General features: G+C 46.7%; 1 protein-coding gene across 2 annotated transcripts; it reads left to right on the top strand.

Moving 5' to 3' along the window:
* Positions 1 to 796: 796 nt before the first annotated feature.
* On the top strand, positions 797 to 18,542 carry Hmces (5-hydroxymethylcytosine binding, ES cell specific). 2 transcript variants are annotated; one of them, XM_021638820.2, is made up of 7 exons: positions 797 to 924; positions 1,571 to 1,774; positions 4,933 to 5,076; positions 8,373 to 8,498; positions 11,852 to 12,030; positions 15,614 to 15,806; positions 17,991 to 18,542. In XM_021638820.2, the coding sequence occupies exons 2-7, from the start codon at positions 1,592 to 1,594 to the stop codon at positions 18,225 to 18,227; spliced, it is 1,062 nt and encodes a 353-aa protein (XP_021494495.1). In that variant the 5' UTR covers positions 797 to 924; positions 1,571 to 1,591; the 3' UTR covers positions 18,228 to 18,542. The 2 variants fall into 2 exon arrangements, with proteins under 2 accessions (XP_021494495.1, XP_060239698.1); XM_060383715.1 differs by lacking the exon at positions 797 to 924 and adding an exon at positions 956 to 970.
* Positions 18,543 to 27,625: the final 9,083 nt, after the last annotated feature.

Genomic DNA, 27,625 nt, shown 5'->3' on the forward strand with positions numbered 1-27,625 from the left:
CACATACACATACACGTACACAACAGAACATAAGTCTGCACCTTTAGGCCAACCCCGTACCCTGAAGAGATCAGGCCACACTTGAACATAGTTATGAAGCTGTCTTTGCTATGGCCTAACAGTATTCCATGATTTATGGACCTGGCTCCTCCATGTGCTTGGTCATGTCTGCTGTGTTGAACTAAATCATGCGATGTGAAATTTCCTCTCACCCCTAAAAGGTTATAAAGAGTCAAGTTTCTCGTTTGTTTGGGGGGATTTGCTCAGGAAGGTGCCCTGAAGGCTGCTCCCTACAGACATTCCTCTGACCCCCACCGGCAACCCCCTTCTGGGGACTCTGGAGCCGCTCCTCTGGCCTGGCATCTCTTCCCTCCTTCCTTCCAGTCCTTAATAAAGGGCCTTTCCAGGCTTTAAAGGAAAGCCTGGCCTTCCTTTTAAGGCCCGGCTTGCTTAGACCTCCACCATTGTGTTCTTTCCGCCTAATACCCTCCCCTCCTACCCCATTCCATTCTAATAAACCTCTGGAAAGGGAATTGTGTCGGCCTCCTTTTGTGAAGACCACTGCTGTTCTTGTATTTAACGGCGTACACACAAAACAAATGTTAAAAAGGAAACAGGGCGGGGCTTCCTGACATTTAAAGGGTTCTGTGGAGAGCTACAAGTCTCTTTCTGGCTTCAGAGTCTGGCCTGGGAAGGAGGAAGGTGGGACCTCCCGGAGTGCGTGTCTCAGGAGTGTGTTGTTCGGCGTTACAGCCTCGCACCTAAGGCCTTCGGTGGCTTCCGCTTCCGCTCACCGCCTAGCCACACCCCCGCCTGTGGGGAGGAAACCCCGATGGCGCCAACGTCACGTCGGGGGCGGGGCGGGACGGGTGTCCCTGCGGAGGCCGCGGGAAGCGGGGAAGACGGGACTTAGAGCCGCTGGCGGTGAGGAGGGGCGGTCGCGCGGGGATGGCCCGCCGGCGGGAAGGGGGTGTGAAGAGGGCCTCGCGAGCGGCTGGGCGGGCGGTAGTGAGGAGGGGAGGTCGGGACCCGGCTGAGGGGGCGCGGCCGGCCGGCCGGGCGGAGGACAGAGCCCCGCTGACGGGGCGCGCCCGGCTGAGGGGGCGGGCGGAGGACGGGGCCCCGCTGAGGACGGGACCCGGCTGAGGGGGCGCGGCAGGCCGGGAGGAGGACGGGGTCCCGCTGACGGGGCGCGACAGGCCGGGCGGAGGACGGGGTACAGCTGAGGGGGCGCGGCCGGCCGGGCGGAGGAGCGCCCAGGGTCTTGGCTTACCGGGCGCCTCTCGGAGCAGGGCGGTCGCGCGGTCTCCGCCGCTTTCGCGGGCGTGACTGCGGAGGGCGCTCGCCTTCCCTTGCTGAATTGTTAATCCGCCGAAATAAACTCGGGGGCTGGCTCTGCCGGAAGCACCCGAAGCCAGGCTCCTGCACTGCGGGCCCTGCGGTCGCCGCGCCGGCCGCCCCTGGCCTAACGGAGCCGCCGCGGGAGGTGTGGCGGCGGGGATCCTGCGCACGTCGCAGGGAGGACGCTGTGGCCGGGGGAGTGCGAGCTTCCGTTTTGGTGACTTTACAGGTCTGAGGGGCAGTGCTGAAGATGTGCGGGCGGACGTCCTGCCACTTGCCCAGAGACGTTCTCACCAGGGCCTGTGCCTACCACGACCGGCAGGGCAGGCGGCGGCTCCCGCAGTGGAGGGACCCGGAGAAGTACAGCCCCTCCTACAACAAGAGCCCTCAGTCGAGCAGCCCCGTGCTCCTCTCCCGGCTGCACTTTGAGAAGGTAAGGCAGTGGGAGCCAGTGGGAGCCCCTGCTAGCTTCTGGCCCAGCCTCGCAGCTCTCCCGACGCCTCCGGTGTCTGCCCAGCTGAGGGGCAGTGACCTTGAAAGCAGCCCTTACAGATAGACCCAGGCCCTAGTTGAAAATCGATCTGGGCCTCAGTAAGGAATAAGTCGGTATTCTTCAGGCGCAGTCAGACTTTTAATGCATGCCCAGTTTATATGGACCTCCTATTTGAATACATTTAAAAATTCTTTTGAGACAGAGGAACTCACTATTTAGGCCAAGCTGGCCTCAAGCTTGCAGCAAACCTCCAGCTTCTGTCTCCAGAATCCTATTACAGGAGTGTACACTCTGCCTAGCTTGTTGGTTTTTTTTTTTTTAAGATAGCAGCCTTTAAATATTACTGATTTATCGGTGTCATCTGAGTGTGGTTAAAAAAACAAACAGGTGTGGTACGCACTCCCAGCATGAAGGAAGCCAGAGGAAGGCAGATCACTGTGAGTTGGTGGCTAGTCAAGGCTGCTTAGCAAAACTCTGTCTCAAAGAAAAGTGATTAGGGAGCTTGCAAAATGTCTCAGGGGGTGAGCGCATGCACTGCCAAACCAGAAGGCAGAATTTGATTCCGAAAACTTGCAAGGTAGAACCAGCTTCTGCAAGTTGTCCTCTGTATTTCCTTCCCATTCTGTGGCGGGCATGCAAGAGAGTGAATGCGTGCACACAAATAAATGTGATTGGAGCTGGTGATGTCACTCGGGGATTGTACAACATTTTTCATATGCCCATAGCCTTGGGTTCAGTCCTAACACAAGAAATACATTTTTTTTAAAGCTTAAACAATTTTTATGTGTACAAATGTCTTGCCCGCATGTGTATGTGTATGTATACTAGGTGTGTGCCTGGTGCCCTCGGAGTTAGAGCTTCAGATACCCTGAAACTGAAGTTACAAACAGCCACCATTTGAGTGCTTGGAATTGAACCCAGATCCTTTTCGAGAGCAGCAAGTACTCTTAAGTGCTAACAGACCACGGTCCCTGTCCCAGTGGGTGGATCTTGGGGAGCAGGGATGGGGAGATGGAACCGTCAGCAAACATAGCTCTCTCTTTTGGGGCATTTGAGTTTGCTCATGTTTGCGTGCACATCTGTAATGATTTATTTTGGCTCCTAGGGTTTCTTAACTTGGCAAATATTTGATACTTCATTTTTCTCTCTTTTTGCATTTTTCTCAAACCTGTAAATTCTGAAACAAAATGAGCATTTCAGTGTTTCAACTGCCAGCATGTAAGTATAGAAAGCAATATTTGTATTGGAAACCACTGATTTGCATAGTACTTCCTCATCTACCACAGTGCCACCAGCTGTGCTGGTCCAAGGTCAGACCCCATACAGGAAGATGACTAATACCGACCAATAGTTTCAATACTTGGCTTCTCAGCCACTTTGTAATCATCACTCTCTTGTTTGGGGTTTTGTGCAGTGATGAAAAACAGACCAATAGGATTGTGAGAGCAGGATTTCTTAATGAAGACATCACTGACATTTATATATATGCATAGGTGTTTTGCCTGAATGATTGTCTATGTACCACATAGACATTGTACAATATCTGTGGAGGCCAGAAAAAGGTACCGTTGACTTCCTCCCCCATCAACCTTACCTGCCTACAGCTTTTCAGGGAGGGCTAGAGCTTCACGAGCAATCTTCTATTCATGGTGGAATGTTGAATGTTGAGAGCCCATTCTTGAGTAGGTCTTGTCAGGAATCCAGTACTGCTCTTGAGTTCATGGGTGCAGCAGCTACGTCATTTCCAGAAGACAGTTTCACTCACAGCAGTCCTTCTGATCGTTCTACCTTTTCTGTTTTGTTTTGTTTTGTTTTGTTTTTTTGAGACAGGGTTTGTCTGTGTGTCCCTGTCTTGGAACTCTTTGTAGATCAAGCTGGCCTTGAACTCAGTTCTACCTGCCTCCCAAGTTGCTGGGATTAAAGGCCTGCACTACTATGCCCAGATTAGTCCTTCCACGTTTATATTCTTTTATATTCTTTCATTAATTTTTTAACAATTTTATGTATGAATACAATGTACTGTGATTATTCTAACTTGACCATTACTTTCCAGCCCTATCTGCTATTCTTTTCTTCATCCTTCTACTTTTCTTCCCTTCTTTAACTTTTTCATTCTTTTTATTCTCTCTTCCCTGTACCTTACAGGGATGATATAGGTGTCCATTTAGAACTGAACACTTAAAAGTCATAATTCTCAGAATTTTGGCCAGCTGTGAGCCTCTTCATCACCCTCCACGTTCAGAAGCTTCCAGTGCTCCAGGTTAGCCTGGAGTTCACACCTGCACCAGCTCCCAGGTTGTTGGGGTTGCAGGTGTTTTCTACCCACCATTCTTGAGCCACTTTTTTTTTTTTTTTTTTTTTTTAATGGAGACAGGGTCTCGCTATGTAAGTTAGGCTGGCCTTGAATTCACAGAGATCTATCTGTCTTCCAGATGCTAGGATTAAGAGCAGGCACTACACTGCTCAGCTGACTTCTTCCCCCTTAATAACCTTGTATTCTTTGTATATAGTAATTATGGTCTTTCTGCTGTATCTGAGCCTGTTTAATTTTATTTTTGTGTCTTGCTCAACCAATTTTGTTTTAAATTTATATATGTGCTCATGTGTCTGTGTGAGTGTATGTCAGTGGGAAGAGGTCCTCAGATTCTCTGTAGCTAGAGTTACATGCAGTTGTAGCTGCCAGACATGGTGCTGAGACCTAAGTCAGGTCCTCTATAAAAGCAGCACGTGCTCCCAACCACTGCATCATCTCTGCAGCACTTGAGCAGGATTTCTCTGTCATCCAGGCTTGCTTGGGACTTTTTATATAGCCCAAACTAGTCTTCTTAATTAATTTTTTTGTTTTTTGAGGCAGGGTTTCTCTGTATAGCCTTGGCTATCCTGGACTCACTTTGTAGACCAAGCTGGACTGGAACTCACGGAGATCTGCCTGCCTCTGCCTCCCTGAGTGCTAAGATTGCAGGCATGTGCCACCACACCTGGCTCCCAAACTGGTCTTAAATTAGCAGCAATCCTCCTGCCTCAGCCTTTTGAGTGCTGGGATTACAAGTGTGAATCACCAATTTAGATGCTAAATCTGAACCTTTTTTCAATGGCAGGATGCAGACTCATCAGAGCAGATAATCATTCCCATGCGATGGGGCCTGGTCCCGTCTTGGTTCAAAGAAAGTGACCCTTCCAAGCTGCAGTTCAACACGACCAACTGTCGGAGTGATACCATATTGGAGAAGCAGTCATTCAAGGTAGGTAGCTTGTCCAAGGAAAGGGCACTCTAACGTTGTTTAGTATGTTGTATCCCTGAGAAATACGGCTCCAAAAGATATTCCCAGGGTTTTGTTGTTGTTTTTGGTTTTTTGTTTTTTATTTTTCTCAAGATAGTGCTCTCTGTAGCCCTGGCTGCTCTGGAACTTGCTCTGCAGACCAGAGTGGCCTCAAACTCAGAGATCTGGCTTCCTCTGCCTCCCAAATGCTGGGATTACAGGTATATGCAGCCACCACCCTGCTAAGATATTCCCAGTTGTTAACGTTGAGTTCTGTTCTGTTTATTGCTATGTTCTAGACCAGTAATGCCCAAACTTACTGGTTTGGGTGGTTTGAATGAGACTGGCTCCCATTGGCTCATAGTAACTTGGTCCCCAGTTGGTGAAACTGTTTAAGAAGGATTAGGAGGTGTGGCATGATTGGAGGAGGTGTGTGACTGTGGAGTGAGCTTGGAGGCTTCAAAAGCCCATGACACTACCAGTTAGTACTCTTATTCTCTGTCTGGTAATTGTGCCTCAAAATACAAAACTGTAACCTCCTGTGAAACCCTTTCTTTGAGTTGTTTTGCTTGGTGTCTTATTACAGCAATTGAAAAGTAACTAGGACAGTGGTTTAAAACTAAATAATTGGCCCAAGATGGTGGCACCCACTTTTAATCCCAGCACTGGAGAGGCTGAGGCCAACAGATCTGCGAGTTCAAGGCTAACTTGGTCTACTTAGTGAGCTTCAGACCAAGCAGAGGTATACAGTGAGACCTTAATCTCAAAATGAGGGTGGAGGTAGCAAACAGAAAGTTCCCTGGGTGAAGCAGCTGCTACCAAAGCTAATGACCTGACATCAACCACCAGAACACACTTGGTAGAAAGATAGCATCAACTCCTCTCGAAAATTGTCTTTTGACTTACACATGCCCATGGTGGCCTAATCAGCCCCTTTCCCACCAAAAATAAATAAAAATAATAAAATTTTAAAGGCAAAAAAAAAATTATCTCATGTACTGTGGAGTAATTGTGCTCAGTGAGGCAGTTTTTACTGGCAATGTTTGATGTACTTACCTGTCTGAGGATAGATACCTATGGTAGTTGTACTGGTTAGTTTTTTTTGCCAGATTGACACAAGCTGAGCTCTGCTGGAAGGAAAGAACCTCAACTGAGGAAAACCTCCCATCAGAGTAGCCTGTGGGCATGTCTGTGGGGCATTTTCTTGATCAGTGATTGGTGTGAAAGGACCCAGTTCACTGTTGGCAGTATCACCCCTAGACAGGTGGTCCTGGGTTATATGGAAACGAAACAAAACTGAGCAAGCTATGTGAAGCAGGCTGGTAAACGGCATTCCTCCAAGGCCTCTGTTTCCATGCCTGTTGCTGTTATTATTGTTGTGTGGACAGGGTCTTTATGTAGCCTTGGCTGTCTTGGAACTCACTCTGTAGACCAGGTTAGTCTCAAACTCAGAGATCTACCTGCCTCTCTCTGCCTCCCAGGTGCTGGCATTGAAATCTACCACACTGGGTTCATCGACTTCAGTTCTTTCTTGAGTTGCTGCTCCGACTTCCCTTCATGATAAATGATAAACAGAGATAAAACCTTTCCTCCCCAAGTTGCTTTTGGGCATGGTATTTTGCAGCAGCAATAGAAAACACACTAAGACAAGTAGCTTCTTCATACCTAGCTGATAACTTAGGTGGTATGTCTGGAACTTAGAAGCCTTTCTACATTCCTAGCATGCGTGTATCTTAGCCAAGCTTCTGATGTGGCACCTCATTTACTGCAGTGCTCATGATTCAGGAAAGCAGAATAGAAACTACAAAATCTTTGTGACCTGGTCTTGTCTGTCATATATAGCATTGCTTGTGCTGCATTCTATTTGTCATTGAGAGCCAGCCTAATTCAATCTGGGAAAGGATGAGACAGTGTGTGAATACTGCAAAGCCTGGTCTACTTGGAGCAAACTGGAGACAGGTTGTTGGCAAGCTTTAAACTGGGGACATGTAATTCATACATCTACTTACCCCTAAAGAGGAGCCCAAGACAGACAAAAATTCAGCTTGGTGAACCACTGAGTTTTTATTGGTTTACTAAGAGGAGTATGGGTATGGGGTCACTTACAGGAGCAGGGATGACTTAAAAAGCAGCTTCATCACTGACAGCCACTTCAGCACTCAAAAGCTGCCACTCTGAATCTCTCTGCAACTGGATGGGTCCTTCCCTAGGAGAGCAGTTGTTTACTACTGTAAAGCTGGGGAGGTCCTTTCTAGAATCTTGCAGGTTTTTACTTACTCATACATATGTTTTGTTTACCTCCTGAGTCTCCCCTTTCCTCTTGGAGAAAAATGCTATGCGGCACTAGCTGCCATGTGTAGCTGTTCAGGGGGAAAGAGCTTTTTGCCTTTATGTTCAGTCTTTCTTTGCCTTTTGTTTAATCTTTCAACATCTGTTTAGTTGAGTGGTGACTTTATATATAAGAAGTGATATGGGGCTCTGTTAGATGGCTCAGTAGGTAAAGGCTGCTACCAAGTGTGAGAGTCATCCCTAGGGCCCATGTGATAGGAGAAAACTGACTCCCCCAAATTGTCATTTTAGCTACAAACATGTTCTGTCATACAGAGTAGTTATTTTTAAAAAAATGAATATGCAAGCTGGATGGTAGGGCAACGAACACCTTTAATCCCAGTACTTTGGAGGCAGAGGCAGGAGGGTCTCTTGAGTTTGAGGCCAGCCTGATTTACAGAGTGAGTCCAGGACAACCAGGGCTACACAGAGAAACCCTGTCTCGAAAATTCAAAATATCTAAAGCCAGGTGTTGTGGCATACACCTTTAGTCCCAGCAGTTGGGAGGCAGAGGCAGGCAGATTTCTGTGAGTTCAAAGCCAGCCTGGTCTACAGAGTTTCAGGACAGCCAGAGCTTCATAGTGAGACCCTGCATCTTTTTAAAAAATGTCGTAAGAGATTTGAGGTGCAGAGAAACTAACTTCTCTGGGTATGTATATGTAGCTCAGTGGTAGCATACTCAGCTGAGTTCAGTCCTTACCCAGCACTTTAAAAAAGGCAAAAGGTAACTCCTCCGGAGCCACACATGAAACCTGAGTGTTGTAGTTAGTATATGTACACACACACACACACACACACACACACACACACATTTGATCTGGTTCTGAAGGTGAAACCTATGGCTTTGTACTTGCTAGGCAAGCCTCTACCACCAAAGCACAGTGCTGAACATAAAAGTCCATGTAATGGAACCCGTTCACTATGACCATATCCTGTTCGTTTTCTCTCAGGTTCCTTTGGGAAAAGGACGGCGATGTGTTGTTTTAGCAGATGGATTCTACGAGTGGCAGCGGTGTCAGGGGACAAGCCAGAGGCAACCATACTTCATCTATTTTCCTCAAACCAAGACAGAGAAGGTATGAACAGTTGTGTGCACAGTATGTTTGGAAAGACAGAGGAACAAATCAAGGTCATAGAGCAATAGGACACATATCTAGTGGTGACTCTCACTGTAAATACACTCCTCACTGTAAGTACAAAATGAAGCCTGTTGCCACATTGCTCAGAACTATCTCCATTAAGTTGCATGCCTATAGTTTGTTTCTGAGATTATGATTGCAACATTTCACCCTTTCCTCCCTCCAAACTCTACCATATACCCCCTCTCGTTCATTGGCCTCTTTTTCATCATTATTGCATGCATAGATGTATGTGTATACATACAAACATACACACACAATGTCCATGTAATGTTACTTATGTGTATGTTTTCAGTGCTGACCTCTTGACACTGGACGCCAGCTGGTGTGCTCTTCCCTAGGAATGATTATTTCTCCCACTCTCTGTATTTCTCATTTGTTGTATTTGTATAGGGTTGAGGCCTTGTGGGCTTTTCCCCCATCTACTTTTGCTTATGCTTTGGTGTTCCTGTTTAGCTCACATTTGGGCAGTCATGTTGGTGAGGCTTTATAGGTTTAGCTTCTGACATTGTTAGGAGACACAACCTCACAGCAAACTCACTGATCCTCTGGCTCTTGTAATCTTCCCACCCTCAGAACACCCTTCTGCAGTGTTCTCTGAGCCTCAGGTGCAGGAGTGTTTTTTGTAGCTGTGTCCATTGAGATTGTGCTCCACAACACTTCATTTTGATTTGTTGTGGTTTTCTGTAATGGTCTCTGTTGCAAAAAGAAATTTCCTTGATGAGGGGTGAAGACTACACTTACTGTGGCATGAGCACAAATGCTTAGATTGTTGTTAGGGATTATGCTATTAGTAAAGTAGTGGTAGTAGATTCCCCTCCTGCATCTATGATGTCACTAGTTAGTAGGTTTCCAGTACCAGGCATGGGTTCCCTCTTGTTGACTCCAATTAAAGAGCTATTGGTTACCAGGATTATCATGCCTTGCTGGTCATTGATGTGGTTCATAAGCATCATAATAGGTAGACTATTGGTTGCCTCCTTCTTTGGAAACTTGCAAAGTGCCTTTTGGTTCCATAAAAGCTAGCTCTAAGGGATTTGGCATTTGAGTTAGTTCCAGCTCAGGGAAGTTTGGGCCTTGTTTCTGAAGTGCGTGGTATATTCAGCAAACAAAAAAACAAGTCATTATGTCAGGACAATTATTTTTTTAAAACCACCAAGTTTCCACCTTTTTTTTTTTGGAATGATGCTGCTATGAACACTCACATGCAGGGAAGGCTTTGTGTGAATATATATTTAGTACAGTTTGTTAGCATATAGGCAGCCGGCTTCTGGATTGCCTACTAACCTATGATGTCATCACACGCGGTCCACCAGGTGTGTGGCAGTCGCAGTTCAGCTGTGTATGCACAAGCATTAAAAGACCAACCCACTACTTTGCCTCCTCTTACTCTTACTCTCTCTGCCTCAATTTCTTTCCCTCACCATGTCGCTCTCATTTTCTTCTCTCTCTCTACCTCCATCCAATAAATCTCTTTCATATAATATCTTTGGTGTGTGCAGCATCATTTTTAAATGAATACTAACAGTTGGTATAGTTGCTCACATGGTAATAATAAAGCCCGTCATTTCAAAACCAAATTGAACTGAATACTTTCACTTTCTTTCTTTCAATTATTTTTTGTCTGCCAACAGCCTTATTAATTTCCCTTCTTTGTATTTTTTAACTAAGCCTCTACAGACCAAGCTGGCCTTGAACTCAGAGGTCCCTTGCCTCTGCCTCCCAAGTGCTGGGATTAAAGGTGTGTAGCACCACTGCTAAGCAACCTCTTGTTCTCTTGCTTGCTTGCTTGCTTTTCTTTCTTTAGTCTTCTTTTTTTGTTGTTGTTTTTGTTTTTTGAGATAGGGTTTCTCTGTGTAGCCTTGGCTGTTCTGGACTCACTTTGTAGACCCTGAACTCAAAGAGATCTGCCCGCCTCTGCCTCCCTGACTGCTGGGATTACAGGCATGTGCCACTGTACCGGCACATAACTTTTTGCTCTCTTAAGGGGGCACTAATGCCATTTTTGTTCCAGGCACCCAGATGCCCATGGCTCTGTGTGCTTATTCAGGTAGAGGCCAGAGTTTGATGCTGCATGTCTTCAATTGTCCTTAAACTTTTTTTTTTTTTTTTTTTGAGACAGGGTTTCTCATTGAACTGGAAGCTCATTGGTTTGTGTAGGCTGGCTGGCTGGCTAGCAAGCTCCCAAGTGGTAATAGGCACATTCCACCATGTTGTCCAATTTTTTATGTCAATATACTGGGCATGAGAACTCAGATCTTCATGCTTGTGTGGGAAGTACTTTACTGGCTTGTACCATCTCCCCAACTGCTTTTTAATTGATGGGTTTCGTTTTGTTCTGGGTTTCTGGGGTGGGGGGTGGTTTTGTTTTTGAGACAGGGTCTCTCTATTATGTAGCTCTGGAACTACTCTGTAGACCAGGCCGGCCTCAAACTAACAGTGATCTGCCTACCTCTGCATCCTGAGTGCTGGGATTAAAGGCATATCCCACTAAGGCCAGCTCAAAGACTGGTTTTATATTTCTGAAAAAGCATGTATTTATATATGTTAGATGTGTTATATTATTTGATTTGGTACATAGTTCTTGAATGTTACCTTCTGAATTTCTCTTTTTTTCTGTGTTTAAGTTTGGGTATTGTTCATTGTTTAGAGGGCCTTTAATATATTGACTAAGTCATCTGGGAAATGTAATCATGCCTTAAGTCTGGTTCTGATTTCTCTTGGCAGTGGATTCTTTTTTCCTAGGCTGTGCATCTGCGTGTGTGCATGCGTGTGCGTGTGTTTGTGTGTGTGTGTGTGCATGTGTTTTAAAATTTTTGTTGTTAAGTCAGTATATAGGGCAGAGACCAAAATTAATAATAATTATTCATGGGAATGTTCTATTATGCCTTTATGTGTTAGATCAAGTCACTCTCATAGGAATGGAACAGGGCTTAGATTTTGCTATTTTCATCTTTTTTTTTTTTTTTTAAATTCAGCACAGGCTTTTATTTTATGGTGAGCAGTGACACACCAGAGGGTTTTTCCCTGTAGCCAGGCTCTTCTTGGTAATAGGCTCTTCCTGAGCTAGATTTTTTGGAAACTTGAAAGCCAAGTGAAGGTATTAAATTCTAAAAGTATTAAGAAGCCATAATCTGCCACTTCAGTGGACATTTGCCATGAAGCCTCTTGGTGTTGAAGATAATGGTTCAGACAGGGTCAAAAGTAGAATGAGCCGAATTGCTTCCAAGCTAGTGTATTGTCAGGTCTGAAGCAGCACTGGGCATCTCTAACCAACCTGCTCTTTCCAGTCAGGTGGGAACGAGGCTGCAGAGAGCCTTGACAGCAAGGAAAAGGTCTGGGACAACTGGAGGCCGCTGACCATGGCAGGGATCTTTGACTGCTGGGAACCCCCAGAGGGAGAGCGCTTGTATTCCTACAGCATCATCACTGTGGACTCCTGCAGAGGCTTGAGTGACATCCACAACAGGCAAGTCCTGCTTTTTCCCAGGGAGAGGTTGCTCTGAGTTTAGAGAGTAGAAAACTAACTTGTGCAAATTATAATCATTTTTTCCAAAACATGATATGTATTCCCCAGAATGTTACCAACTTGCATACAAAATTTACAGTGAAAAACACATGAAATAATTTGGATTTCTGAGACTTTAAAATATTTTTAGGGACTGGTGGTATAGTTCATGGTTGAATATATACTTAGCATGGCTATGGACTTACTAGGCAAGTGGTGTATCACTGAGATTTACCCCCAGTTCACTGGCTCAGTGAATTAGAGCAGCTCTGGTTACTCTTCCAAAGGACCCAGCTTTGATTTTTAGGCGGCTCACAACTGTCTATAATTTCAGTTCTTGGGAATCCACTTCCTCTGGCATCTACAGATACCTGCAGCTTACATGCACATTCCCACATACAACACACACTTCTACACATAATTATAATATAAATAAATCTTTTCAAAAGTACATATTTGTTAAAGTTAAAGCATTGGCCTGTTAATATGTTTATACATTTGTCTCCCTAAAATCAGCTGTGCCAGTCAACCAGTAAAATGTGTGCCTGGCCTATAAAACTAGAAGCTGATATCCTGGTTTGCTTTCTGTTGTTGTGATAAAGACCATGACCAGTTGAAACTTGAGGAGGAAAGGGTTTCATTCCCATCCTAGTCCATCATGAAGGGAAGTCAGGGCAGGAGCTCAAGCAGGAACCTGGAGTCGGGAAGTAAAGCAGAGGCCATAGAGGCAATCTGCTCTCTGGTGTGCTCAGATACTTTTCTTAGATAGCCCAGGACCATGTGCTCAGGGGCAGTACCACTCACGGAGGGCTAAGCTCTTCTCATCAACCAGTAATCAAGAAAATGCCCTGCAGACATGCCTATAGGCCAGTTTGAGTCAGGCGCTTTCTCAGCTCTTCCCTCTATCTTCCCCAATGGCTCTAGCTTATGTCCGCTTGACAAAAAGTAACCAGCACAGGAGAAATAGGGTTGAGAAGACAATACTCTTAGTGCCAGTTGTGGTGGCACAGGCCTATGAACCGAGCACTGGGAGGCAATGGTGAGAAGCTGCCACAAGTTTTCACAAGTACTGCATAGCAAGAGCCTGTCTCAGATAAGACAATTACCAGTGAAACATCAAAGAATAATAGTATCTGCTTCTGGGAGCAAATCGAACATTTTATCAAATGAATAGTCACCTTCATTTACCTTCTGTGTCACTGCTAGGATTCCGTGAGTCCCATATTCACATGCATTTGTGGCTTTTTCTTACTGCAAAAAGCTTTGGGAAATGTAGCTGTATTTGAAACTACAAAATCAGTACTGGCATTAAATAAATAATTGTGCTTACGCTTTGAAAAAAGTTCCAGCATTTTTTGATGTTGCTCCAGATATGGACCTGTATTTTTACAGCATTGTCACTGATGGGTTTTACTTCATAGCTGTTGTCTTGGAAATAATCATGTTCTCATTTTTATTTCAAAATGCTTATCATTTCTAACTTCTCAGTATTTAAAGTAGTTTTATTTGTATACACAACCTAACATGTTTGAGGCAAGAAACCTAGGCATGTTTGAGGTGTTAAATTGAGTATTTTCTGTTCTTCTTTTATATAAATCTTTTTTCAAGCATATTTAATGCTTTGCATGTATGTTTGTTTGAGGGTGCCAGATCACCGTGGAACTGGAGCTATAGTCAGTTGTGAGCTTCCATGTGGGTGCTGGGAATTGAAGCAGGGTCCTTCGGAAGATCTCTCCAGCCTCTGAGTATTTTCAAATTATGTAAAAATTATCAAATGCAAAACAGTAGCAAAGTACAGCTTGAATGTGTGGTCAACAAAATAGCTGTGGGTGTCTGAGAAGGGATATGTGCATGTTTTGTATATTCCTGAAAAATCAGTTCCACTGTGGGCAGTTTTTTGTGTTCACCCTATTTTTGTTTTATTAATCTTATTAAATCTTTTATGTATATGAGCTTCTTTTAAAGTCTCAAACACGTCTTTATTAATCACATATAAACCATTATAGTCCACACATTTTTGTCAATAAGAAATAAATTTATTTCTATAGCATAAAACTGAGCTTTGAAGTTTGACACACTCTTAGAAAGCATTTTCTGCATCTTCCTGAACATGGTAGTGTTTTGTCTGCTAATGGTTATGAAAACACTTAAAGTAGTTGGTAAGAAATCAGGTGAATATAATGGATATGACCTTTTAAAGCACTAGTTGTGAGATGGGTGGTTGGCTGTTGTCACAGAGAAGGCATTGCCAGAAGAACTGGTCCTTCTCTATTAGTCATTGCTGCCTTCTGGCATTGCAGTTTTGGTGCATCTCAGTTTGCTGAGCATGCTTCTCAGATGTAGTGGTTTTGCTGGGCTGCAGAAAGCTGTAGTAGATGAACTGGTAGCAAACACCAGGCAGTGTGAATTCTTGGGAACTCTTGTGTAGTCATAAGAGGATTAGCTTTATTGATTAGTCATTGTTGACTTTTGGTGACTGGCACCATGCTCATCTTCAAGGCTCTCATTTTCTTGGCAGAACTTCTTGACCCATCTCGGCCTTCTCACATTTTTTCATGATTCTTTTGTCTTTCTACATTTGTAGATCAAATAGCAGGTAGGGGTAGCCTTGCCTCAATATCTGTTCAGTAACAATGATATTGATCATCTCCTTTCCACTTTTGACTTTAGTTCGGTGGTGGTTTTCATAACATAGTGTAAGAGGGTTAGGGTTCGTGATAGAGAACAAAGGCTTGGTGGCAGGAGCAGTTAAGAGGTCATATAACTTAATCTGAAAGTAGGAGTCGGAGAGAGCATATATGAGTGTTTTGCCCGAATGTGTGTGTGCACGCTACATATGCATGCCATCTACCTGCTGAGGTCAAAGGAGGGTATCAAATCCCCTGGGACTGTTGTTACAGAGCCACTGTGTAGGTACTGGGAAAAAGACCTGGGTCATCAGCAAGGTCAACAGCCAATAAAACCAGTTCTCCAGTCCCCACTCTGTGTTTCTGTTTAGTGGGAGTGTGATGGGAGGATTCAAATAAGGTCTCTCTCTCCCTAGCCATGACTGTGTGCATGTGTTCCAGCATGTGTTCCAGACTGGTCTTGCTCACAGACATCCACCTACTTCTGCCTTGCAAGTGCTGGGATTAACGGTGTGCACCACCATGCTTCCCACCTACTGCTTCCTACTGATATTTTGCATAAGCAAATGTAAAACTTGCTGATATGTCGGAGGCACTGCAAACAGGTTGGCAAATTTAAAATGAACACTAAGGTCAGGTCTGCCGTTCCTGCTGCTAGGAAGGTGAAACAGGAGGATTGATCTTGAATTCAAGTCTAGCTTAAGCAACTTAACCTTGCCTTAAAAAGAAAAATGAGCCATGAAATTTCATCAGTTAATGAATGTTGACTCCAGTGCACTATCAGGTTGTATTGGGAACTTGGAGCCATGTGAGGTAAGAGGGAGGACCAGTAGCCTCTGTGATGCCTTAATTATCAACTGACTCAGTTTCTTTCCTTGTGCTACCCTTATCTACCTCTTTATTGGATCCCTGGCCAGGATGCCTGCCATACTAGATGGAGAAGAGGCAGTCTCCAAATGGCTTGACTTTGGTGAGGTCGCCACTCAGGAAGCTCTGAAGTTAATCCACCCCATAGACAATATCACCTTCCATCCAGTTTCTCCAGTGGTGAACAACTCCCGAAACAACACTCCTGAGTGTCTGGCTCCTGCTGATTTGGTGGTTAAGAAGGTAGGGACTGTGAGCTAGTCCGTTCTGAGACTCCTGCGCATCATCAGAACTTTAATATTTATCTCGTTTGATTTCATGTGATTTGAATTTTAGGGTCTCACTATGTAGCTAGTCCTGCCTAGCCTGGAACTTGGCTATGTAGACCTCAAAGTGGCCTCAAACACACAGAAATCCATCTGCCTCAGCCTCCTTATTGCTGGTATTTACTGAAGCCATCTACTACCATAACTGGCTTTTTTGTTGTTCTTTTTCAAGATTGGGTTTCTCTGTGTAGCCTTGGCTGTCCTGGAGTCACTTTGTAGAGCAGGCTGGCCTCGAACTCACAGCAGTCAGCCTGCCGCTGCTTCCCTGAGTGCTGGGATTAAAGGTATGCGCCACTATGCCTGGCTATTGTTGTTTTCTAAGTTTTTTGTTTGTTCTTTTTGTTTTGGTTTGGTTTTTTGTTTTGTCTGTAGATTTATTTTTTGAGCACATACCTATAATCCAGGATGCTACAGAGAGATGAGAGCTGCTTCCACATGTCAGTGGGGCCAGCTCTCTGATGTGGAACTTCCCTTCCCACTGCAGGCATTTGCCCGTTCATGTTCCTTTAATCCCCTGCATCCTTGCTAAATGCTGAGAAGTTACAGAGCATGTGCACCTGTGTTGAGAGGCCAGAGAACAACTTCAGATACCATCTTGAGAAACACTGAGTCCACTGGCCTGGAGCTCATCAGTTAGGCTAGACTAACTGGCCAGAGAACCTTAAGGATCCTGCTCTGCATCCTAGCTCTGGGATAAAATGTGTGTCACCATGCCTAGCATACTTATGCATACAGATGCTAGGGATGGAACTCTGGCCTTCACACTGCAAAGCAAGTACTTTACTAACTGAGCTGTCTCTCTGCCTCCCGGCTGTGATTCTTTAATGTACTGTTTTCACAACTACAAATTGGAAGAGCTCCAGTTCTCATTCTCTTCCAGAGCACCTGAGAGCATTCTTGCAATGCTCTGTAACTTCTCGGCCTATAGCAAGGACCCAGGTGATTTGTTTTTAAGGAACATGAATGGGCAAATGCCTGCAGTGGGAAGGGAAGTTCTGCATCAGAGAGCTGGCCCCACTGACATGTGGAAGCAGCTCTCATCTATTCGGCATGCAGGGGCCAAGAGCAGCGTATCCCTTGGTGCAGTGCTGGCGCAGTCTCCGAACTGAGGACCAGCCAGCCTCCTGCCTTGCCCCTAAAGGCTCGTTTGCCTTACTGATGGTCATTGTCATTGCTTCTCCTCTGAAATATTTTACAGTTCTGACCCTGGATTTTTTTTTCTCTAAAAATTTAATTATGGGGTCAGCAAGAGAGCTCAGCAGGTACAGGCAATATTTGTCAAGCCCGACAACCTGAGTTCTGTCTACAGAACCCATACATGATTCTCTTAATCCACTCCTGCAAGTAACCTCTGATCACCATATTCAATTGGTGGCATGTGCATACCCACAGAGGTGTACATACATAAGAGATGTAAAACTTGAAATGTAGTTACATAATTCTCCTTGGACTAGACAGATCAGACAGGGTTTCTCTGTTATAGCTCTGGCTGTTGTGGAACTGTATCTGTAGACTAGGCTAACCTTGAATTCAGAGATCCACCTGCCTCTGCCTTCTGAGTGCTGGGATCGAAGGCATGCATGCACTACCACTGTCCAACAATAGTAATTTTTTTTATTGTCACAGTGCTGTTTGTTTATATCCTCATTTCAGAGGATCTTCATCTCTGGACTCCCTCAGTCTCTAGAAGGAGGATATTGAAATTAAGTCCTATCTTGTTCTAAATAAATTTTGTTTGATAAACCTGTGTGTTGGGTGTGGCACACAGGCAGCAGAGGGAGTAGTGACAGTCAAGAAACCATTGAGCCTGAGTGTGGTGGCAGCTTCACTTCCCAGCCTCCCATCCCCGGCCACTGATCCCTGAATTTCTTAGAAGGCACTTCATTGCCTGCATGTTAGGAAGATTCTCCAGCTCCACACTGACTCTTGTGCTCTGATCTTTAAGCACCCTGAGAGCACTCAGCAGCCCTCTTTTATCTGCACCCTTAGTAACACTATGCAAGCATAGATTGGGGGTGGGGTAGTACATGCTTTCTCCTTCACTTTATCTTCCCTCTGAAGATCCAACCTGGATGCTGTGAGACTTCCCTCTCTCTCATAGGAGCCCAAGACAAGTGGAAGCAGTCAAAGGATGATGCAGTGGTTGGCTACAAAGTCGCCCAAAAAGGAAGTCCCTGAATCACCCAAAAAGGATGAATCAGGCTTACCCCAGTGGTCCAGCCAGTTTCTACAGAAGAGCCCATTGCCTGCTAAAAGAGGTGCCAGCAGCAGCTTCCTGGATCGATGGCTGAAACAGGAGAAGGAGAACGAGCCCATGGCAAAGCGGCCTAACAGCTAGTTACAGACTCCTTCACCCCAGGCCACAGCTGTTGTCACCAGTTGACTGGATTGTATCCATTTACTTGGGAAGGTGGTAGCACAATGTCAGCTCTCTGCTGTGGGCATAAGAGGACATGGCTACTGTGGGACAGCCTAAGGAGAGGGCTGGCTGCAGTGGCTAGCCCTGTGGGCCCTGCTACCCCTCAGGCTCAGCTGGTAGTCTCTCTGCCTCCCTGCTGGGAGCTTTCCTGTTCCTGGTGTTCCTATAAGGAGGACCTTCTTAGAGATTAAGTTCTTAAAATGTATTTTGTTCTAAATAAATTGTGTTGATAAACCTTGGCTGGCAAAAGTTTTTTTCCTGGTATTTAAAGAATGTTTTACCACAAAGGGGCTGGCCACTGGGCCTTCTGAGGGGGAAACTATCGAGTTAGCTTAGTGCCAGCTCCTTCCTTGTACAGCCTTTCACTTTTTTTTTTAAAGATTTATTATGTATACAATGTTCTGTCTGCATGTACACCTACCTGCCAGAAAGACACCAGATCTCATTATAGATGGTTGTGAGCCACTATGTGGTTGCTGGGAATTGAACTCAGGACCTCCAGGAAGAGCAGCCAGTGCTCTTAACCTCAGCCATCGCTCCAGCCCCCAAGCCTTTCACTCTTAAAACTTCAGAGTGCTCAGTGTTTAGTTTTTAATCCACCTGCCGTACTCTGAGTAATTTGGTCAAGACGCTGCGCTTAGCACAGAAAGAGTGCCTCTAATGCTGCGCAGGAGTCTGAGCAGCAGGGCTCCGCAACTGCAAGTGGAGCCTGAGTCAGAGGCACTCTGGGGGAGGAGGAGGGGGGTGCCAGTTTGTTTGGGATGCTGTTTCTCTTGGGTAAAATCCCTGAACGCAATGACTTCCACTCGTTTTCTCCTTTTGTTAACAAGAGGTCAGAGTATTTGACCGGGTGCCGTTCATTTAGTCGGGTTGGTCCAATGTCGGTGTAACTGCTGCCTAAGCGAGCGCAGGTGCACGGGTGCCTCCATGTGTGCCTACACTACAGCACACCTAAAGTGCGCGGCCCAGGAGCGCAGGAGGCCTACCCCTGCCAGAGGATGGGCCCTCTAGGAGGCCTCTCGGCGAAGCCCCTAGAGAAGGTGCAGAGACTAGGGCAGTTGGCGCGGCTGGCTCCCAGGAGGGCCCCTCCCTCGGGCATAGACAGGGACATAAACCAGGGCTCCGCTCTTCCGAGGCAGCTGCCGCTGGGTGGGACCCTGCGGCGCTGGCAGGGCTGGCCTCCGGCGCTATGCAAATAAGGGATCCGGGTTTCCACCAATCTCGTACCGATCCTCTGTTGTACGAGCGCGCGTGTGGCGCCCACCCAGTGCAGGCGGGTCCTTGGGGGCGGAGCCAGGTGCGTGCAGGCCCCAGCACCCCGGCCTTCCCCGGCTGCCTTTTCCGAGCATGGAGCTGGCTTGACCCTAGTAATCACGGTCCAGACACCATGTGCTTCTCCTGTGGCCTCTGGTTTACGGAGTGAGCTCATTTCTATGAGGTTTTTGTTTTAAATCCCACACCCGGCTGCTTTTCTCTAAATAGCTCCTGCCTTGAGTTCCTAGATCCTGCCAAAGGGCTCATTTGTGGTTAGGGGGAGGGCTTTCTCCCCTATAGGTTGCACAGCCTTTCTCTGCTCTGAGGATGGAGCAAGGAAGGGATGGAAATCCTGCAACCTCATTCCCTGCTGGAGTGTTTGAAAAGCCTTTGCCAGCTTGTCCTGAATGCTTGAGAAGTCCTTTGCCGTCTCGGAGATTCAGTTAGACCCGGGGAGCCACAAGAGTGGGCCAGTACTCACAACCTTGTCAGCACCCAAGAAGAGCAGGTGTCAGCCCTTGAGATTCAGGACCTACGTTCAGAGTGGCCTGCCTCTCATGAAGCTGGCTGAGAACTTCCTGCAGCCAGCAGAGAGGCGAGGCCACGCTGCAGGCTGTGTAGACGGTGCTCTCGGCCCGCAGCAGAAGCTGCTGCTTTGGAGGGACAAGCTGTTGTAAAGGCAGTGAGTGGGCCCTCAAGCTGAAGGACGGGTCAGAAGTGCAGGGCCATCCTGATGGGGCTGTATAATCAGGAGTGTCTGCAGTCATAAATACAGTGTGCTCTTGGGTCCTCAGGAGCACCCTGTAAGGAGAAAGTGTCACTGAGGTACAAATACTGTTGAGACCGTGGCCATCAACAGCCTGCAGCTCCTTCAGGACATCACCATAGGGACTTCTTTCATTTTGAAGTTGTGTGTGCACATGTGCGCCTGCGGGTTCCTGTGTGTGCATGCGTGTGTGTGTGTGTGTGTGTGTGTGTGTGTACGCGCGCGCATATGTATACAAAGACATGGCACAGTGTGTACGTGAAAGAGGACAACCCAAGGGAGTTGATTCACTCCTTCCATGATGCAACTCCTGGGTATTGAACTCAGGTCATCCTGCTTTGCAGCAAGCACTTCTAGCCGCAGAGCCACACACCGGAAGAGAAAATCGTAGGTCAGGCTGAGGGACCTGAGAGCTTGAGAGCTGCAGCAGGGCAGCGGTGGGCCACCACTGTGGAGGCGCCCTGCTTGCCAGCTCATGCTCCCTGCTTGCTCAGTGTCCTGACTAGTTTTATGGTAAGGTGACACAAGCTAGAGTCATCAGAGAGGAGGGACTCTCAGCTGAGAAGATGCCTACATAAGATTGGACTGTCGGTAAACTTGCCCTCAGGTGTTTTCTCTGTATGTTTAAGTTTGGCCCTAATATCAGGGAAACTCTGGGTAGTAACTCTTGTAACTACACAGGTAGGAATCTTCGTGGTGGTCTTTAAGGTGTAGCATGGGAGAGATGAAAAGTCTGAAAACAAGCCTCAGTGGTGCACGCCTGTAATCCCAGCACTCAGGGAGGCAGAGGCCAGCTTGATCTACAAACTGAGTCCAGGACAGCCAGGGCTACACAGAGAAACCTTATCTTGAAAAAAAACCAACCAACCAAACAAACAAACAGAACAAGAAAAAAGCCAGAAAAAAAAAAATACCTGAGGTTGCCTAAGGCCTTTCAGCCAGCCATAGTGACTACCCAGGCTCCCTGGTCTCCCAGAGAACCTTCAGGTCCCTCCTGTGGTCAGGAGGGTCACTGGGCCTGAGTCAGCCCAGACTCTTGCAAACCCCACCAACCATGTCCAAGGTGCCATCAAGAGGGACATTGGGCTTCTGACTGTCCCTGTGGCCCACGCAGTCCTGATGGAGTTTTGGGGACCTGTCTCTCCTTCTTGTTCCCCTATTGTCGGGGTAGAGAGACAGGCTTACCAGTTCCACCAAACCCCACCAAGTAGCTCTATCTTTAGGAGTGTTCACTTTCCCCACTCCTTCCTGATGGCACCTTCCTGTCCTGTCCCCTTGCTGGAAAGAGACCTCTTCGCCAAAATGGGAGCCTCTATTTCCTTCCACCATCCACCACCCATCCAACCCCAGGCTCACCAACCGTTTCCCTCCTCCTTCTCCTCCAGAGAAAGATGGCAGAGAAAGATGGTCTTTGTCTCTTCCTCAGGGAGAATGTTGCTTCCTGACTAACCAGTATAGTAAAAGACAACATCAGAGAACTCCAGATGGATCTCCAAAAATAGAAGAAATAGCTCGATGCTTCTGGCCAGTGGCTCATTGACAGTCCAGGATGGAACTGGATACTACCCTTCTTAATACCCCCTTTCCTTTTCTTAATCCTACTAGCTGCACCCTGGCTTCTAAAGTTCTTGTCTAGATTTCTTCAACAACAGATCCAAAACTTTTTTTAAAGATTTATTTTATGTACATGAGTGTTCTATCTGCATTTATATCTGTCAGAAGAGGGAATTAGTTCACGTTATAGATGGTTGTGAGCCACCATGTGGTTGCCAGCAATTGAACTCAGCACCTTTGGAAGAGCAGACAGTGCTCTTAACTGCTGAGCCATCTCTCCAGCCCCTCCAAAAGTTTTCTAACTAGACTCCTAATCAGTTGCTATTACAGGAGTCAAAGGCCTGCAATTTACAGAAAGTTCTATAAGAAAGCAGGCTGAGCAAGCTATGAGGAGGAGCAAGCTAGCAAGCAGCACCCCTCCATGGCCTCTGTGTCAGCTCCTGTGGAATTCCAGGTTCCTTCCTGTCCTGACTTCCTTCAGGGATGAAGAGTGATCCACAAGCACAAGGGAGCAGTGCTAACTGGGAGACAGTGTGGGATTTTGAAGTCTCAAAGCCACCCCCAGTGACACACCTCCTTCAACAAGGCCACGCCTCCTAATCCTTCCCAAACAAGAGGTCAAGCAGATGGACCTACCTGGGCCATTTTCATTCAAACCACCACAGGCAGCACTACCAGCTACATTTTGGGCTGTAAGAGGAATGATCAGGGGCCAGGACCTAGGTCCTTGCAGGAAAGGGCTTCACGGGTGGAAAGAGAGACAATCAGGAGACTTCGGGAGGAGCCAAGCCATGGGAAAGAGGGAAGCACCACTAAGTGGGCGCCCCCCCTCGACAGACTGCACAGCACTAGCTGCTCCCTGTCATAGGCTGGCGCTGGTCCTCTACGTGGACCAGCTACAGAATTGTCTTGGTCACTGCTCCACGGCTATGAAAAGACACCACGACAAGGCAACTTCATCAAGGAGGGAAGCAGGCAGACATGCCGCTGGAGCAGTAGCCTTGTATCCTGACCGAGCAGTGTCCTATGTGCCTACAAAAACCAAAAAGCTGTCTGAAAGCAAGGCGTGCCAGTAAGAACCCAGCGGGGTCAGTGCCACGCAGGAGGCCATGCACAGGGCATGGCGAGCTGATTGGTGGCTGGGAGGGAGACCCAGAATGCACGCGCTCCACGTCAGCTGTGCATTGTTAGCGCCGTTCCAAACACACTATGATTTGCACTGTTGTTCCTTATGCTTTGAGTTTTGTGTGTGTGTTCCTGTCTGTGTACACGCACATACGTGTGTGTGCAGCTCAGAGATGTTTGGTCTCTTGATCAGTTGCTCTCATATGAGATAGGCTCTGTCACTGAATTCGGCGCTCATGGACCCTGGCTGGCTGCCCCGTGAGTTCCACTACTGAAATCTCTCTCTGCTGTGACACTCCCGAAATCGTGTGTGTGTGCACTGCTGGTCTGGCTTTTTACACGGTTCTCAGGATCCCAACTCAGATCCCTTATGTTTGTGTAGCAAGCACTTTATGACTGAGACAGCTCCACAGTGCCCAGGATTTGAATTTTCATTAGAAGTCATCAACAAGAAAAGGACGACGATTTTATATAAAATTAATAAAATGTTTATAACTTAAAAATTTGTAGTAGAGCGAGTTCAATTAGCTACAGTACAGTACTGGAAGTCAAGAGCATTCGCTGGGAACTGTTGGGCTTTTGAAACCTCCAAGCCCACCTCCAGTGACGCACCTCCTCCACTAAAGCCACACCTCCAAATCCGAGCTTTTGCATCTATGAGCCTAAGGGGGTCATTCTCAGTCAAACCACCGTAGGGATGCGGGCGAGAGAGGGGCAACCCCCACCTAACTTCTTCCCTTCTTGTCCGGAGCAGTGCCTCTGGCAGCTGCTTTGATATTTAAATCTCAGCAGAGAGACTGCTTTTACAGGACCTTCTCTAAAGGCAGGGTAGAATTTGCAAGTCCATCTCCTTTTGTTTGTGACAGCAGGTAGGATTGCTTGTGAGGATCACACCTCTTCCTCGGGCTCCTTGTGGAATTTAAACCATTGTTCTGAAATGTTTCTACTCTGGCTTAGAAACTCTACAATAAAAGGCCGACAGTTACTGCAGAAGAAGGCTGAAGATGATGCTCCAAGCATCCTGTCTCAACTCTTGTGTAAACAGGACACAAATAAAGCAACTAGATACAATGTTGTGCAATGGGAGGAGCCATAGGACAGGAAAGAGGGGAGGAGCCAGAAGGCAGGAGATGAGTGGGAGAAGGAGCGAGCAGCAGAGCACGAGGAGAGCGTGGAGCATGAACCAGACCTAAGATTTCACAAAAAGCAAGTATAATGTGGGAAATCTAAATGTTAGGAAACAGAGACCTGGAGGCAGAGGAGGAGGCAGAGACTTGAGACTTGCTGCTTGCACTGCTTGCTGCAGCAGCCTGCCTTTTGCTGTGGCTGTGGAGTCTGGACCTTTAAAAAAATTTTCCTGTGTGCTGTGTGTTTATTTAAATAATATTAATCCTCACTCCCGACTCAAGAACCGACTCTGCTGGCTGGCTCCGCTGGCTGGCTGGCTCCGCTGGCTGGCTCCGCTGGCTGGCTCCAGCACCTTCTCCTCTGTTTCCTTATGGAGGGGACAAACCAATTCCAAGATTCCTCTACAATCCGCCAGCTGCCTCCTGGGCAGAACCAGAACCCCGACACCTTTTTCTGTTTTGTTTTTCCCAGACAGGGTTTCACTGTGTAGCCGTGTCTGTCCTGGAACTCACTATGCAGATCAGGCTGACCTCTAATTCAGAGATGCGCAGGACCCTGCCTCCTGAGTTCTGGGATTAAAAGTGTGCCCCAGCCACCATTGCCCAGCTGAAACCCAAAACTTTAAAATTTCTGCCAGGAAGCTGGGCCTCAGTATTCCCTAAAGAAGAGTGGGAGCTCAGTTATACCGTCTTGCAATTAGATGTTTTGCAAAAAGAGAAGAAAAATGGTTAAAGGTACCCTATTTGTATAATCTGTCTCCCTCTGGGTCTACCCTCAATTAGTCAGGAAACGCTTTTGTTGGATGTTGTCAGCAGGTGGAATCTCTCTTCCTAAAAGGCTAGGCATGCTTTCCTGTCCCACCTATCTTTTTATAAACCTCTGGTTCCCTCTTCTTATTCTAGATGCCCCCAAGATTCTACATCACACATTACCTACTCCTGTATTCTGAAAAACTCCAGGATCAACGAGAGGCTCTTAGACCCCTCCTAAATGCCAAGGGTGCCCCTCTGGCAGGTTAGACCAGAGCAGAAGACCCTGACTTTGTCTTCAGGGCATTTATACTTTACTTTACTAAGCTAAGACATAAAAAAGGAACTAAGGGCCTTCACTGAAAATTTGGACAAATATTTAGAAGATGTGCAACAGCTAAACACTCCCTATGACTTAACTTGGAGGGATGCTATCCAATTCTGGATCCTATTCTTGTGTCAGCGGAGAAACAGAGGGTGGTAGGAAGGCAATAACTTCCTGTGCCCCATAGCAAACATTGTGACGCCGTGAACTGGACTGGAACACCAGCTCCCCTGGCACCCTTAGTGGAACTGCTCTTGAAATAATTCGAATTGGGCAAAGGCTTGGCATAGGAAGTATTTTACCTAGTGCATAATGGAGGGACAACGATGGGCAAGAGTAAAGGCCCTCAGCGCTCCCATCTGGCCACTGCCTGCCAGCAGGAGAAGGGGCATGCTGCTGCTTTCCGCTGGAGACTTAATGAGGCAATTAGGATGCACATTAGATCCTAGGGTTTGGGGAAGAGGTTCTTCTGAGACAAATTTCTGTCCCAAGTCATCCATTATCTACAGAACCGAAATTTTGCCGAACCAGGCAATTGGTCTAACATATAATTCTGTGTATTACAACTGAGAGAGACCTGGAAAAGGAAAGAAACAAAGACACACGTTGGACTGAGAGCTGGCTTAGTAGTTAAGAGCACTGTGCTCTTGTCGACAGAGCAGGTTTGGTTTCTGAAGCCCACAGGCTGGGTAGAGCCACTCCTAACTGCAGCTCCAGAGGACATGATATTGTTGACCTCCGCAGAAACCAGGCACAAACGTGGTGTGCAGACATACCTGCAGGCAAAACACTTCAATACGTAAATTCTTGAGGAAGAAGAAGAAGAAAGAAGAAGAAGAAGAAGGAAGAAGAAGAAGGAGGAAGAGGAGGAGGAGGAAGAAGGAGGAGGAGGAGGAAGAAGAAGAAGAAGAAGAAGAAGAAGAAGAGGAAGAAATGAGAGTTGCACAGGGAGGCGCCATCCCAAATGTCTCCTATGGGACGTGCTTCTTCCGTAGAAGGCACTTCTGGAATGAATGTCCTCAGAAAGGTTGGGCCTCGGGGGAAAGGCTAGGCTCTCTCAGACTCTACCCCAATTCTGGAGGTGATCAACAGAAGGCCAGCTGTCCCTGTAGCTCTAAGGCCCTGATACACTCTCCCTTGTTTGAATATTGATGGGTCCTGGGAGACACTCTGTAGGGTCCCAGTCTAACTTTCAAGGAGCCCAGGCTAGCCCAACCAGTAGGACAGCATGCAGTCAATTTCTCAGTGGCATTGCCTTTCTCTTCTGGCCCACAGTCCAGCCGCACTCCAGCCTTTCTGAGTATTTATGGCCAACACTCACAATGCTATTTTATGCAATCGCTTGCCTGCCAGTAGAGGAGGGAGTGCTCTTTCCTCACAGTAACAGATACTGCTGCCCCTCTGTTGAGCAGTGCCATCCTTTCCAAATGCGAGGCAGGGGGAAATTTATGCCTGCACCTGGTGCATACTAATATAGACTCCACTATATGGACAGATAGGGAAACTATAGACTGAGGTCCAACTGCTTCAGCAATCCTGATGTATTTAAAGATCATATATATTGTCCCAATTAAAAACAGTAGCCACTCAAACCCAAAACAACAGAGGGACCCAAGCCTATTACTCTGGCTCTTAAAAGGTGGTGATTGGGGCTGGAGAGATGGCAGGCGGGGGGGGGGAGGGGGGTTAAGAGCACTAGCTGCTCCTCCAGAGGTCCAAAGTTCAATTCCCAGCAACCACATGGTGGCTGCCAAGCATCTATAATGAGATCTAGGGCCCTCTTCCGGCATGCAAGAAGAAGGAGGAGAAGGAGGAGGAAGGGAGGAGGAGAAGAAGAAGAGGAGGAGGAGGAAGAGGTGATTGGCTAAGTGTAAGTCAGTTCAGCCTGATTTAGTTGGTGTTGGTTCAGACTTTTAGAAAGTCTGACCCAGCTGGTTTATTGCAAGCATATTTAAACACAATACAATGTGGGAAAAACAAAAATAAAAAACCTTTCCTGGTGTAATACATTCCCAGTGCACAAAGAAATGATTACATTAAAACTCTACTTAAAGTTGTAAAGATACTATAATTTGGGGGGAGGGGACCTTTTCTAATTACCAGTTCTAGTTCACAAATAATGAAACAGAACTATAGATTTGACAACCTTTAAGTAAAGCACTAGAGCTGGGCAGATACTCATCTATTCTGATCCTCTATGCTAGTCTGGCTACTTTTCACCCACAAGTAAACCAAATTACTTGCCATATTGGTCCTGCCTGGGCTGCTTCTGCTCCATCTGGTCAGTCCTCATGACCTCATCTTTTGTCTCCCTCTCATGCACTCTACCTCAGACCCCAAGACTGGGATTGGAAATCCTGCATCCTATCCTCTAGCCCAGCTATAGGCTGACCAGCTTCTTTATTAACCAGAGATT

The sequence above is a fragment of the Meriones unguiculatus genome, chromosome 5 (genome assembly GCF_030254825.1).
Source record: "Meriones unguiculatus strain TT.TT164.6M chromosome 5, Bangor_MerUng_6.1, whole genome shotgun sequence".
Lineage (NCBI taxonomy): Eukaryota > Metazoa > Chordata > Mammalia > Rodentia > Muridae > Meriones > Meriones unguiculatus.